This window comes from Lepidochelys kempii, chromosome 6 (genome assembly GCF_965140265.1).
Source record: "Lepidochelys kempii isolate rLepKem1 chromosome 6, rLepKem1.hap2, whole genome shotgun sequence".
Taxonomy (NCBI): domain Eukaryota; kingdom Metazoa; phylum Chordata; order Testudines; family Cheloniidae; genus Lepidochelys; species Lepidochelys kempii.
The window spans coordinates 44,852,343-44,866,760 of NC_133261.1; the positions used below are offsets into that span (position 1 = coordinate 44,852,343).

At 41.0% G+C, this 14,418-nt stretch overlaps 1 protein-coding gene across 1 annotated transcript in view; it reads right to left on the reverse strand.

The window, feature by feature from the left end:
* The window catches only part of METTL15 (methyltransferase 15, mitochondrial 12S rRNA N4-cytidine), a 191,977-nt gene that overhangs the window by 174,862 nt on the left and 2,697 nt on the right, over positions 1–14,418 (reverse strand). Inside the window, exon 2 of the mRNA XM_073347785.1 lies at positions 12,919–13,211. Coding sequence (XP_073203886.1) covers positions 12,919–13,194 — 276 coding nt within the window. The 5' untranslated portion in view covers positions 13,195–13,211. The remainder of the gene's footprint in view (positions 1–12,918; positions 13,212–14,418) is intronic.

Consider the following 14,418-nt stretch of genomic DNA (forward strand, 5'->3'; position numbering starts at 1 on the left):
TTTTGTTGCCCTTCGCTGGACTCTCTCCAATTTATCCACATCCTTCTTGTGGAGTGGGGCCCAAAACTGGACACAGTACTCCAGATGAGGCCTCACCAATGTTCCCAAGGTGACCTGAGAATACCTTTGTAACCGCAGCCACCAGTTGGAGTGCCTGTTCCTTTTGCTTCTGGTTTAGGGTCTCTCAGGCACTGAGCTTTCTTTTAGGCAGTCATTAATTTGGGGTTCCAGTTCCTCAGGATATGGCAGGTTGAAGAGATTTTCCCTGGCTCTCCAGGGCTTCAGCAGATGTACATAGTAAATCTGTGGTTCCTTTATTTTTCTTCTCGGATGGTTGATTAAAAATAGTCCATGGTTCCTTCCTTCTTTACCACCTCGTAAGGGTCTTGTCCATTAGTTTTGATTCAGAGTTTGGAAGGAGTAATAGAACTCTGTCGCCCTGCTGGAAGACACTCATTCGCGCCCCTTTATAAGAATGCTGTTATTCCTGTGCTTCTTTGAGGTTTCCTCTAGCATATGATTCCATAGACTCCAGTCTCTTACATAACTTTAAGACATATTGTACTGTTTTCAGCTCTCGGAGCCTGATTTCCCATGTTTCCCGTACAAGATCTACTATGCCACTTGGCTGTCACCTGTATAGCAATAAGAATGGTGAAAACTGTTGAAGCTTGCAGTTCTTTCCTAATGATGAAGAGCAGAGCTGGGAATAGTTGCTCTCAATGTCAAGGGTCCCAGGTAACGAATTTCTTCAGCATTCTCAAGTATTTGATTGACTCTCTCCACAAGACCATCAGTCTGCAAATGGCACATGGTTGCACATAATGCTTTCACTTTCAATAGCTTGCAGACCTCTCTCATCAGCCAGGATGTGAAATTTGTTCCCTGATCTGTCAGGATCTCTTTGGGAATCCCCATGCACACACAGACTGCAACAGCTCATTAGCAAAAGTCTTGGCTTTGGTTGACCAGAGTGGTGTGGCTTCCAGGTACTGGGTGGCATAATCCACGATAACAATTCTATGCTGATGTCCAGAGGCACTCTTCTCTAGAGGGCCAGTAAGACCAATTCCTATTCATTCAAAGGAGGTCTCCACCAAGGGAAGGGGTATTAATGGAGCCTTCAGGACTCCCTTAGGGCCACTAATTGGCATTTGGGGCACAATGCATGGAAATTCTCAACTTCTTTAAGGACCCTTGGCCAAAAGTATCAAGCCAGGATCCTAGACTATGTCTTTTCCTTTCCAAGATGTCCCGCACATGGTGTTGTGTGTGATAGTTATAGGAGCTCATGATGATATTAGTAGTTTTGCCTGCATCTCTTGCGACTGCTTGTCCTGGTTTACGCAATATAACAAGTCCATTCTTAATAGAAAAATGACTGGACTGCCATGCTCTCAGGGGATCCACCTCTCCGTCATCTATCACTGCAACTTGTTTGAAGGCCCAGCTCAAAGACTTGTCATTTCTTTACTCCAAAGGGACATACAAGAAGTCTGTTTGTTTTTCCAGGTCCAGTTGTAGAGAGGGTGTTTTGTTTGGGCCTGTGGAAGGCCATTCTCTAGCACCTTCTGTATTGCCTGTACCAATTACAGAGTCTATGGTCTCCATTATGTCTATGAAAAAAGGATTCTCTCTCTCTGCCCTTTCCTATCTACTTTTCTCTCCAGGACTTTTTGCTTTTAGGCTGGGAGGTAAGTAGGTCAGGGTCCTTAAAAGGGAACAGGACCCCTAACACTTCTTCCAGCATGTCTTCGCTGGACTCTTGAACTAAGGGAAGCTTCTTTAAGAGTTCAGAGAAATATGTCCAATCCCTGCCTAATATAATGGGGAAAGGGAGATCTGGACACACAAAATTTAATCCAGCCTTGGTTCCCATCAACAGTCAATTTTAATGTCCTGCTGGGATACTATAAAATATCCCCATAGATGCATTTAATAGAGATTTTCTTTTTTGCAAGCTTCCCCACCATTCCAATTATCCACTCCCAGACAAATGTCTGCTCACACTCTAAGTCTATGAGCCAACATCTTTTGACCATTTCTACTGGAATTGTAAAAAAGAAAAGGAGTACTTGTGGCACCTTAGAGACTAACAAATTTATTTGAGCATAAGCTTTCGCGAGCTACAGCTCACCTCATCGGAGCTGTAGCTCACGAAAGCTTATGCTCAAATAAATTGGTTAGTCTCTAAGGTGCCACAAGTACTCCTTTTCTTTTTGGGGATACAGACTAACACGGCTGCTACTCTGATACTGGAATTGTGAATTTCCCCAGGCCTGTTCACTCCTGTCCAGACCTGCCTGAAATTATACTCCATGTAGGGACAGTTGTGAAACCTGCGATCCTGTTGTCCACAAAAGCGACAGGCTATTGAGTTTGTCTCTTGTCTTCTAGCAGCCAGGTCTTCTTCTTTCCGAGTTTCACTGGGCCATGTTCCCATGTAGGCATGAGGCTGGTGGGGCACTTAAAGTCATGGGCCAACTATCTCGGTGAAGTCTTATCCACAGACCTGAGAGGGTTACCTGTCAACTATCCTGATCTTTGATCCGTCAGCTGGATGTGTTCTCTTGGGGTTTACCCAACAGGAGCTATCATCACCCTGGGATACTCAGTCTGTTTCCTTCTCCAGTGTATTTAGAGCAGTTACTTCTTCAACAGAGAGTCCCCAGATGGCTTGAGTGATCATATTGTCCTCCGTTAGGTGGATGGTGCCTCCTAGGTTTACCATTTGGTGTCTGCAAACTCAGTCTCAGCCTGAGGATGGAAGAATCTGCACAAACTGCTCCATAACTATGAGTTCTGTTATCTGGGGACCCATTCGAGACTATGGTTTTAACCAATGCCAGCAGAAGTCCTTAAGCCTTTGGGCAATCACCTGTGGCCATGCTTTTGTGGGGATTGTGCTCATCGCAGAAGCAATAAGGATACATTTCTTCATCCAGATCTAGCCAGTAAAAATATGGCAGCCTTAATTTATTCAAAGTCCTGGGCCACTGCATTGTCAAGTCCTTAATACGCTGTCTGCCCACTGGGCTGGGGGTCATCAAGATGCCATGGCCACACTTTCGAACATTACCAAGAGTGACTCCAGGTCATCATTTGTCATCATCTTGGAAAACAACAGGGTCAGAGTGGTTCCCTGAAGTTTGGGGGAATGTATTCCCCAGAGGGGCAGGACCCTGAGGAGTAGCAGCCTGTAGCAATTCCACCATTAGTCGTAACAACTGTTGCTGGTATGACACCATCTGTTCAAACACTTGTTGCTGTCCTGCTTGTGAATCAGCCAGCCATTTCAGGAGCTGATTCACCTCCACAGCGTGCGTGCGTATATAAATGAGCAAAAAAAAGTCTTCTTTTCTACAGGGCAGTTAAAGGCGCCCTCATTTCTGGTACCATATTGTCAACTGCTCTTGGAGCAGTGTCTCTAGAGGGATCCAGGTTCCTTCTAACTTGTCCCTTCAATTTGCCAACAGTTAGACCAATCTAAAAATTCTTAAATCTAAATTGACAAGTTTCAGAGCAGCAGCCATGTTAGTCTGTATTCACAAAAAGAAAAGGAATACTTGTGGCACCTTAGACACTAACAAATTTATCTGAACATAATCAAGGTGGGCCATTTCCAGCAGTTGATAAGAACATCTGAGGAACAGTAAAATAAACACAACTACAATCCCCACCTGCTGAAGTGAAAAAACAGATTGACAGAGCCAGAAGAGTACCCAGAAGTCACCTACTACAGGACAGGCCCAACAAAGAAAATAACAGAACGCCACTAGCCATCACATTCAGCCCCCAACTAAAATCTCTCCAACGCATCATCAAGGATCTACAACCTATCCTGAAGGACAACCCATCACTCTCACAGATCTTGGGAGACAGGCCAGTCCTTGTTTACAGACAGCCCCCCAACCTGAAGCAAATACTCACCAGCAACCACACACCACACAACAGAACCACTAACCCAGGAACCTATCCTTGCAACAAAGCCTGTTGCCAACTGTGTCCACATATCTATTCAGGGGACACCATCACAGGGCCTAATCACATCAGCCACACTATCAGAGGCTCGTTCACCTGCACATCTACCAATGTGATATATGCCCCTCTGCCATGTACATTGGTCAAACTGGACAGTCTCTACGTAAAAGAATAAATGGACACAAATCAGACGTCAAGAATTATCACATTCCAAAACCAGTCAGAGAACACTTCAATCTCTTTGATCACTTGAGTACAGACCTAAAAGTTGCAATTCTTCAACAAAAAAACTTCAGGTTTCAGAGTAACAGCCGTGTTAGTCTGTATTCGCAAAAAGAAAAGGAGTACTTGTGGCACCTTAGAGACTAACCAATTTATTAGAGCATAAGCTTTCGTGAGCTACAGCTCACTTCCTCAGATGCATATCGTGGAAACTGCAGCAGGCTTTATACATAGTTTATAAAAAAGCTTCAGAAACAGACTCCAACGAGAGACTGCTGAATTGGAATTAATTTGCAAACTGCATACAATTAACTTAGGCTTGAATAGAGACTGGGAGTGGATGGGTCATTACACAAAGTAAAACTATTTCCCCTTGTTTATTCCACCCCCCCCCCCCGCACCGTTCCTCAGACGTTCTTGTCAACTGCTGGAAATGGCCCACCTTGATCATCACTACAAAAGGTTCCCCTCCCTCCCCCCCGCTCTCCTGCTGGTGATAGCTCACCTTAAGTGATCACTCTTGTTACAGTGTGTATGGTAACACCCATTGTTTCATGTTCGCTGTGTATATAAATCTTCCCTGCTGTATTTTCCACTGAATGCATCGGAGGAAGTGAGCTGTAGCTCACGAAAGCTTATACTCAAATAAATTGGTTAGTCTCTAAGGTGCCACAAGTACTCCTTTTCTTTTTATATTGAAAGACTGCATCCACGCTGCTTCTTTATGCCATCTTTACCTAAATCCCATGTGAATCACTGCATCCACACAGCTCTGAAGCTTTTTCAAAATAACCCCACACAACATTCTAGGCAGATATTCCATAGTGCAATATTCTGCCACTGGACTCTACGTATTCTGAAATTTTTCTCATGAGGCATTGTGTGATACTTACCGGAATTCTGGGACTTTGGATCAACTAACAAACTCAGATTTTCCTCTTATGGTATCCCATACTTCATCAGCTTCTAGTAATACAGCACCATTTTCCAACAGTTATGATGCAGCATGAATGAACACAGCTGAGCATTGCAATCCTAGCAGCCATTAATATGAACAGGATGGCCCAGATGTCAAGCAGCCAGCTTTGGAAGAGTCAGGAGGCAGCAACCAGCATAACCGCCATGATGCGGGGCAGATACTTGGAGAGGGAGGGAGAAACTGAGAAATTACTTTTTTCTGCATGACATTTTCATTCGGTGGAGCACTGCTTCTGGGCTCAGCAAACCAGCACTGCCTGGTGGGAAAGGATACTGCTGAAGAACTGGGATGACCAGCAGTAGCAGCAGAACTTTAGGATGCGGAAGACTAATTTTCCTCAAGATTGGTAGAGAGCTCATCCCAGAGCTGCAGTGTCAAAACATCAACATTAGAGCTCCCCTCAGTGTAGAGAACCCTTTGACCATCAATGCCATCTAGAAGCTCACCACTCAATTTCTATCAGCCAGTAGCTAACCAGTTTGACATTGACAGATCGACTACTGGGTTACTGTTTGGGAGGCATGCACTGTTATTAAGAGGGTGTTACCACCCCCGGGGATAAAGATAGGTAATGCACAGGTTACTGACAGATTTGCAAGTAGGAGATCCCAAATTGTCTAGGAGCCATTTAGGGGATTTCATGTCTATTATTTTCCTCCCCAAACACCAGACCTCAGCGTTCATCAATGAAAGGGGTATTTCTTCACAATGGTGCAAGTCCTGTTGATCACTGAGGTAGGTTCATCAATATTAAGTTAGGGTAGTCTGGAAAGGACCAGGATCTTTAGAACTTATAAGTTTTTTAAATGAAAAACTGAAGACCATTATAGACATTTCTCCCGTCATTCTAGGAGACCAAGCTTATGAAACCTTTAAAGGTATGTCCACACAGTGAGCAGCAGCAAGTCTGAGCCTGGGTGGATAGACTCAGGTTCGTGCTACAATGCTATTCACAGCTGTGTACACATTCGGGCTTTGACTTGAAAGCCTAGGGAAGGCTTCAGAGCACAAGCTCCAGTTGGTGCCACAACATTATCTATACAGCTGTATTTAGCACCACAGCATGAGCCCTGTGAGCCAGTCTGTCAACCCAGCTTCTGGAACTTTCTGCCACAGCTTGTGTAGACATACCCTTACTGGACACTTGGATATGAGAAAGGAACTGACCAACTATACTCTGAGCAGCTGTAAAATAACAGTGAAGTGTGCATTTGGAAGACTGAAGGAAAGACGCCTCTGAAAAATTTGTGCCTCATGTTATAGCTGCTTGCTGCATTTTGCACATCTATGGGAGGTAGAGGGGAACAGACATGCAGAACTCTGAGGAGAACAAAGAGGGTCCCTCTGCACAATGTCCCAGCTGGACAGGGGAAGCAAGGTCAGGGAAGCTCCGAGATGGGGTTTATTTGTATAAACAAACTGTCTCATTTGATAAAACTAGCATCTGATTTAACCTTGTTTCTACTAAGCAGGCTACACACCAAAGGATCAGAGAGCTGCAGGACTGTTCCCCCTGCCCTCCAACTCAGACACATGACAATTTTACGCAAAACCATTAAAAAAACCCTAACAAGTTTGCCTACCTAGCATAGATTAGAAAGCATTTTTTTAAAAACATGTTACCCTAGAACAGGATGCTATTGTGTTTAAAGTGGAAATGTAGATGTCATCAGGCAGTAATTTATTATATTTCTTATTCACACCTGGATCAGATATAACACATTTCCTCTTGTCTTAAACAGAGTTTAGATATTACACATCAAACATGATGTCTGTTCTGAAGCACTCCAAATGTTAGTTTCTTATGGATATGCAATCTCTCAGAAACATTACTACAAATCCCATATGAGAATAAATTAAAATTCAAAGTTTCATCCTCTGGTAAATATATTAAAAGTCAGTGATAGTGAAACTCCCTTTCATATCAGCGCATCTATGTGATGCAAGAGAGAGTAATTAAAGCAAATGATTGATACAAGGGGGAAACTAGTAAAAATCAAGATGAAAGCTAGGAAGAAAAATAATTGCTTGTGGATGAATCAGATATGCACTCTGAGGAGTTGCACTTGTTTTTTTATTACCCTTCAAGATTAAGGGAACTGTGAAAACTGAAGTTGTCCAGACAACAGTTATCAAATAAGTGTAAAGAACAGTGGTGGACTGAAAAAAAAACTAAAATACAGTTTAGTCAATATAATGAATTCAAAAGGAGGAAATTACTTTTCTGTGAATTTACTGCAACAGACTTTTCATTGAAGAGAAAATGAACTAGATGGATAGAGATTCATTTGTACTATGTGCTTCAGAGAATGCACTACCATAGGGACTTGATGGAAACAGGCTCTAAAGCAATAAAGAGAGACTTATGAAGGTAACTGGAAAACACTATTGCTTAAGTATATGACAGATCAATTCCTTGTAGGAGACAGCCAACAAGAATATTTACTGGGGGGGGGGGAGGGAGGTAAACATATCATTAGTGCAGAAGTTCTCTTTTTTTCTCATCAGCACCAAATGCCCAGAAACTTCCTTTTTATTTGTTTTTTAATACTTGACTAAAAATTCACAAAGAGTCAACATGCATGTTGTTAGGAAGCACTATAAATAACCTTAAAGACCTACTGACTGACCAAAATTAGAATGGGAGTATCCACTCCCTATACAATTTTCCACATATTACTCTACTCCTTAGGTTTCCAGATACTGAAGGAAATAAAGGCTGACATCAACTTTCATATTACATACTGTGTTCAAAGCAGGGATAAGAAAAATCCTCTTATGTGGGGAAAAAACAAGTTCCAAATATTAAGGAACTCTGGCATATTTTACATACACATATTAAACACACACACAGAGATTGTAGCCTTTCTGCTTATGAAGATAAGAATGTAAATCAATGCAACACTGCCCTGATTCTACAGCCAAGATGACAAAACTATAGCACTGAGTGAAGTTCCACCATTCATCTCAGTGAGATACAGACTCTGAATTTAACTTAACATTTTATTGTTGACCCTTGTACTAGCGTAACCCAGCTGACCCGCTGTCACTGACTATACCCTATTTATTTGCAAAGAACTAAAACTGCAGGCTCTGAAAGCTTTAAAACACCTGATATTTTTTAATGCTTCAAATACTTGATACACCTGCTATGGTTTTTAAAAGTGACAAAAAGCTGTTTACACTTGGATCCGTTAACAGTGATGGAATCCCAGATAAAGCACATGGGATTTTGTGGATCTTCTATTGAACTTACTTAAGCAGCAGTAACAGTTTACTTTGCAAAACACAAAGGAACTCATTCAGAAAGATTTATTGGGTTATCAATCATGTCTTCCAACAGTGAACCATAAAGCTAAAATGAAATTTCAGTTAAGCCTAGATTTAGGTGTACAATACCCCCAACTAATCTGGCTGTGTCATTCCACACAAAAACTTGATTCTAGTTCCTTTTGTGTTTTGGTTTTTTTTAAAAGGAGTTCCCTTCTCCTCCCCCAAAAAGAAATCCACTGGCATTTCCTGAGTGACGAACTGCACCATTCTAAGACATAAGAAACTCCTGTTATCTCCAAAATCACAGAATGAAGCATGTGTGCTTAAGCTAACGGTAGGTACACAGCAGTTTCCGATTTCCACAGGAGTTTGGCAAGGCTGCATCTTGTCACCATCATTGTTCAATATCGGCACTGACTGGTTGATGGATAAGTTTAAAGAGGAAGTCGCTGATGACACTGAGCTGAACACCATCCTACTTTGAGATCTCCAATACACTGATAAAATTGTCTTGTTGGCACAATATAGTGAATCACAGCAGCTGACAGCTAGTCTGGTTGGGCAAGAAGCAGCATGCATCGATTTGGTTAATCCCAAACTAAATCCTTGTCCATTACCATTAAGCAGCCTCCAAATCCAAATTACAACCAGTTTATTATTAACCTCTTTAGACAGAATAGCAAACAGATGGTGACTGTCAAACATCTGGGCAACACCATAAACAGTTCTGGAGGATGCTCGAAATACATGAACGCTTGTATAACAGCAGTTGCTTCATGTTTCTAGCCATTTAGTGGCCTCTGTGGAGACACTGTGACATCAACCTTGCCTCAAATCTGTGAATCCATAGAATCATAATTATACCAACTTTATAGTAAAGTGGTGATATGTGGGGGCTGAAGAAGGCTGAGGAGCAGTGGATTAATGTTTTCATTTCATCAGCTGCTCCACAATAAGTGGCAGGACAAGATCAGCAATGATGATATTTATAGCTGAAACTAGCAACTACCCTATCAGAACTGGTTTGGTTTCAGCAGCTGTCCTGGTACAGACATATTATTAGGATTAAAAACCAATGAATTGTAGAGCATGTTTACCAAGGAATTCCACTCTATGGCCAAAAAAAACTCAGTGGCACTATCAGATCACCAGTGACAGACATAGACTGAACATCCAGCCAGATGTCTTAAGGATTTAGCTAGAGATCAATCTGAGTGATGCTCAATCTGCAGGGAGGCAATGTTCCCTTCGGATTTGCCTTGATGATGACGACCACTGAATCAGGCAGGCTGCACAAAAAACTTAGGCCCAGAGATTTTTAAAGGTATCTAGACATGGGTGTGTTCAGTGTGGCAATGCCTAACTGATTCAGGAGCCTATTTCTTATTTTCAAAAGGGACTTAGGTACATAGAAGCCTAAATCCCCTTGATAGTCAAAGAATTTGGTTTTACCTTTTTTCTTTAAAAATAAATAAATTAAAAAAAAAAAAGACTAATATGACCCGGACAGACACACACAGACACAAATACATATCTTACAAGAATGTTGTTTCGGGCGCAAAGTCAACCACTGAAAATTTAAGAAATACATTATGATACAGTCTTTAATTATACAATCCCCGCTTCAGTCGGTACAGAGCAGAGATACACAAGGGGTCAGAATTAAGGCTGGACAGGCAATCATGAAACTATCATTTCCTAACTTTCAAATGCTGGACTTTGCAACTTTAACTACGTTCTTTTAACAGAGAGAGAGAGAGAGTGAGAGTGTGTGTGTGTGTAAAAAATAATATACACCAGTGGTGGGCAACCTGTGGCCCACAGGCTGCATGCAGCCTGTCAGGGTAATCCACTGGCGGGCCGCGAGACAGTTTGTTTACATTGACTTTCTGCAGGCACGGCCACCCGCAGCTCCCAGTAGCTGCGGTTCACCGTTCCTGGTCAATGGGAGCTGTGGGAAACTGCGGCCCATGCTGTTTCCTGCAGCTGCCATTGGCTGGGAACTGTGAACCGTGGCCATGCCTGTGGAAAGTCAATGTAAACAAGCTGTCTTATGGCCAGCCAGCAGATTTATCCTAATGGGCCACATGCGGCCCATGAGCCACAGGTTGCCCACCACTGATATACATGCTAACACACACACAAAACCATATCACTTGTACTCTCCCCTGAACAAGTCTGCAGTTTGGTCTCCTGATGTCTTCATTTTGACTATACAGAGTTGAAATCTGAAAAATGCAAGTGCCAGCATACAAAGTTCCATCTTAATTGACAGATGGAGCAACTCACACGGATTCCTATAGTCTCCACTGGCTACACCTCCATGTTCATGATGAGGACAAGTTCAATCTGTTCCAATTATTGAAAACCCTGTCCTTTTATTCATCAAAAGCTGTTAGCATGACCCTCGGTTGTACAAGATTTGAACATCCACGTAATATGCATTAAACTGAAAATTCACCAACATTCTGATGGAGGGGTAGGGTGGCTGACATTAAATAATAATAAACTACCTTACATTTATAACCTATCATTAAAAATTCTCAAAGCATTTTGCCAGGTAGGAGAGATTTATTGTCCTCATTTCATACAAAGGAATGTACCTTCTCTCTCAAATTACTTATAAAAATACTTGCTATTAATAGTTAGAACCTATGAATTAGTCCAAAAAATTACTTCAATAAGTTTAAGTAATATACCCCTTGTGCAAACTAGTTTATTATTAAAAACAGATATTTTACAGGTATCACTGTTACAGTTTACATACTCAGTTATCAGTTCACATGTAAAAATTCATCTTAATTCTGACCCAGAAGACCTATTTATAAACTCTATCAATGTATATTTGACTGGCATGTGTTGTATATCTTGAACTGCGTAAAGTAAGCAATTAGTGATGCACATATTGCAAAAGTTATGCTATGAAATTAAAAAATTCTCTCTCTTCTTTCATATTTGGTTTCTCAATTCATCCAAAAGTCACCCATCAATTTCAAGACCACAAAAATCCTCAGAAGGTCACAAATCATGGCTTCATAAGGGATTTCACCTGACCATAGGAAACCCTTTTGATTCCTGGACATGTTATAAACTCTGTGCGTCATTTTTCCATTCTTGGGCTTTATGTCATTTTGAAAGATGCCACTTGTTTAACTATTGTAAAAACAGACTATTTACAGTAAGTAACCAGTGTTTTAAAACATTTAACACTCATATATCATAATTTCTTCCCAGAAAAAGCCTCCCAGAGATAACAAAAGAACAATAAACTCACAGGAAGCCAACATTCCAAAGAAAAACAACTAAATTTCACAGATCAACACATCTGAATTGTAAATATGCAACATTGTAAATAGAATCCTTTCAATTCAATACCATATTTAAGATATCTCAGACCCAAACATGTTAATCATATTTAATTGTTTGGTGGATTGAGTCCTAATATTCTATTTATTTTAAGTGCTTTGGCAGTTAGGTACTTTGCAGCTAAATGCCACCACCACATTAAAAAACACACAAATGACACGCACAGGATTTGTTTTCAAAGGATCCTAAGGGAATTAGGAGCCCAAGTCCCACTGAGTTTCATAAGCACCAGGAAAAAAAAAATCTAATAAAAGAATCCCAGGACCAGCCATAATTATATATATATATACACACACACATATACACACACATGGGGTTCTCAACCTTTTTCTTTCTGAGCTTCCCCCTCCAAACATGCTATAAAAACCTCTACGGCCCATCTGTAGCACAACTCGTTTTCTGCATATAAAAGCCAGGGTCAGCATTAGAGGGTAGCAAGCAGAGCAACTGCCCAGCACCACATGCCACAGGGGCCCCCCGTGAAGATAAGCCGCTCAGGCTTTGGTGTCAGTCTCTGGTGGTAGAGCTCAGGGCTTCAGCTTTCTGCCGAGGGCCCCAGCGAGTCTGATGCTGGCCCTGCTTGCAGGACCCCCGGAAACCTGCTAGCGGCCCCCAGGACCCTGGTTGAGAACCACTTATATATACACACCATTCAGTTTACGACCTAATTGGACATATGTCCTGCATTATGCCCTGAAGCCTACAAGAAGCAGCTATTTCATCAGAACTTCATTAACTGAGAATTCCCTGCTACCTATGGTACTCTAGGAATGTAGAGCAGAAGTGACCCAATAGAACTCATCTGTCAGGACTGGATATAGGAGCAGGGGAATATACAAACATTTAATATAGTTTTGACACATAACTATAAATTTTATTTTCCAGGGTACAAGATGACAGAATCCTGTGATGGTACACATAAAACCTTAATCTGAATCACAAATCAATTTAATACAGTGGAGGTCTTAGCAGCACAAGTTGCAGAGTGTGCTTTTTATTTCTCTACCAAATAAATAATTATCTTAGGACAATACAGAGTGACAATCCAAATTTGGAGAAAAACATTATATATGACTTTAAGAAATCATTTAACTCACCTGCCCCTGCTGGGGTGATAAACAATTAACAACTTCTTTTACCATCACTGGTATGTGTGGTCTTCTACAATCTTCATCATCTGCACTTTGATGTAGCTTTTGAACTTCATGGTTATGCATCATTTGCTTTTTAATTCCATATTCATAAGTCACTTCCAGCCTTTCTGCTGAAGAATGTATATTTCTAGCCCAAATACCTACATTTACTGAGCTAGTTTCTAAACTGGACAGAAGCCATCGTTTGTAGACTTGGCACAAATACCGAAACAGCACCATACTGTAGTTAGGCCAACCTGGAAAAACAATAAATATTGGAAATAATTTTAAAGTAAGCATTTTAAATAATAGGTTGGGGAAGGACGTGGAAGTAAAAAAAAGCAGTCACACATCCCATGGTACAAAGTCCCAGAGAAACACTACATTGGCAGAAATTTAGATACACAGTCGTCACTATAATCTCCAATGGTGGTTTCCTTTCATGATGATTTCTCCAAGGCCCTCCACCCAATATGGATGCTCCAAGCCACAGTGCTTCTCTTTAAGTATTACCATAATACTTTTCTTTCCTCTTTAGCCTATGACTTTGACTGTGGCATAACATATTGAGGATACTAGTATTAAAATTAAGTACATGGTAAATGATATGTGATCAGATCTGAGTACAAAGTATACAAGTAAAGCCAACTAGGCTTCATTACTTTAAAAAAGTATTGCCTTCCTCTGTAATGGTTAACATGCTTTCAACATCAGCGCACCACAGCGCAATTAATTTTGTAGTGTTCCCTGTAACCAGTTAAAATAGGAAAATGATGAGTGTCCAACGCTGTAGTTGGATTTAATACAGTGCCAGAATCATGTTATGATCAATAAAAACATTTGTAGCAGTACACGATAACATCATGTAATCAAATCTCATACTTCAGAACATCAAACATTGGGTGAGAAATGAAACGTCAGACCATTTGTCTACTCAGGAATACCTATTTTTATAAGTTTCATACTGTTTGTGAACATGCCATACGTTTCTTTTATACGAAGTCATACCTAGATGACAAACTAGTAAGAGTACACCTACCTTCTTTATTTTAGTAGTGGAGTGCTATATCCCTTAGGCCAGTGCTTCTCAACCCACAAGCTGTTTGCAGGCCAATCAAAGCATATGACATCCTTGGGGCCATACAGGTAGTATATATATTTTGTGGCTGCGGCCCACATAACACAGAGAGCTGCATATGTGCCCACAATGGTAAATAGGTTGAGAACCACTACTTTAGGCTAATCTTTTATTTTCATAACAGAATGAATTGGCATTTAGCTGCAAAGAGGTAAAAAGACGGGTTTTATTTACAGGAATTTTACATTTGTTTTCTGAGCAAATACCTCCTTCAGTCCCACATTTCATATGCTCTTTTAACAGGCAAAAAAGAAAACACAGACATAAGGCCATCTGACAATATGCCATACTGTATTTCTATTATTAATGGAGACAATGTCTAATCC